Source organism: Volvox carteri (assembly GCF_000143455.1).
Source record: "Volvox carteri f. nagariensis unplaced genomic scaffold VOLCAscaffold_15, whole genome shotgun sequence".
Taxonomy (NCBI): domain Eukaryota; kingdom Viridiplantae; phylum Chlorophyta; class Chlorophyceae; order Chlamydomonadales; family Volvocaceae; genus Volvox; species Volvox carteri.
Window position 1 is genome coordinate 340,958 of NW_003307558.1, and position 1,193 is coordinate 342,150.

At 49.3% G+C, this 1,193-nt stretch overlaps 1 protein-coding gene across 1 annotated transcript in view; it reads left to right on the plus strand.

Annotated features, from left to right (window-relative positions):
- The window catches only part of ttlB (tubulin tyrosine ligase), a gene marked incomplete at both ends in the record, with an annotated part of 14,901 nt that overhangs the window by 10,335 nt on the left and 3,373 nt on the right, over nt 1-1,193 (plus strand). Inside the window, one exon of the mRNA XM_002949548.1 lies at nt 127-321. Coding sequence (XP_002949594.1) covers nt 127-321 — 195 coding nt within the window. The remainder of the gene's footprint in view (nt 1-126; nt 322-1,193) is intronic.

Sequence of the window (1,193 nt, forward strand, 5' to 3'; positions counted from 1 at the left end):
TATGTATGTATGTATGTATGTATGTATGTATGTATGTATGTATGTATGTATGTATGTATGTATGTATGTATGTATGTATGTATGTATGTATGTATGTATGACTTAGATTACACTGTGGGCTGCGAGAGCCGGGGGCCGAAGCCGAAACACAGCGCAAGGGTCGGGAGCACACAGCACAAGTCGGTTAGTCTTGTGTGCTCCCGACCCCGACTCAGACTGCCAACACTCTACGCAGCCACTCCGCAGCCCCCCCATCCGGGGGTGGCGCTGCATTGAATACACCACGAAGGGCTCTCAGGTCCCGCTAGAGCGAGTCCACAAGTCTCAGCTAGGGCAAAGTCAAAGGCTCTCTGAAACAACCCCCCAAAACACCACCAACGGAAACGGGATTCGAAGGGAAAACAAACAAACAAACAAAAGTTCGGTTAGGGCAGTCCCGGCAGGGGAGGGCTCCTGATATACCTAACAGGCCAACAAAAAACCTCCAAGAGAGAAAGGCTAAGAGACCACAAGACGTCTTGCAATCACCTTAAAACAACTGACCTCCACCACCTGTCCCTTCCTGGGCTGGTCCAGGGGAGAAGTAGCCTTATAAAGAAAAGGGATCCCGCACAAGCCCGATCACCACTGCAGGGGCCCGGGATAGTCCGGCGAAACGACCAAAGCGTTAGCGTTGCCACGACACACAGCTCCTAGACCCTCCAGAAAACCGCAGGGGGAGGATTGTAGCCCGCGCGGCGCCTCCCCCTTACCGCCACTAACCTGAACGGTTGGTCCTCCAGAAACCTATTCACCCTGTCTCGTACTGCACCGCTCTCACCTTCGTCCCTCACCAAGCAACCCAGTCCCACAGAGAAGACGTGTCTAGATAGAATGGCCCTCCTCGGGCCACACCTCCCCCTCATCCGAGCCCCGCTACCACCACCAGACCTCAACCTCCCAAACACCAGAAAACCTACGTCCTTTTGGCGCTCTCACCGTGTATGTATGTATGTATGTATGTATGTATGTATGTATGTTGTAATATATGTATGTATGTATGTATGTATGTATGTATGTATGTATGTATGTATGTATGTATGTATGTATGTATGTATGTATGTATGTATGTATGTATGTATGTATGTATGTATGTATGTATGTATGTATGTTGTAATATATGTATGTACGCGTGTATATGTGTATGTGTGCGT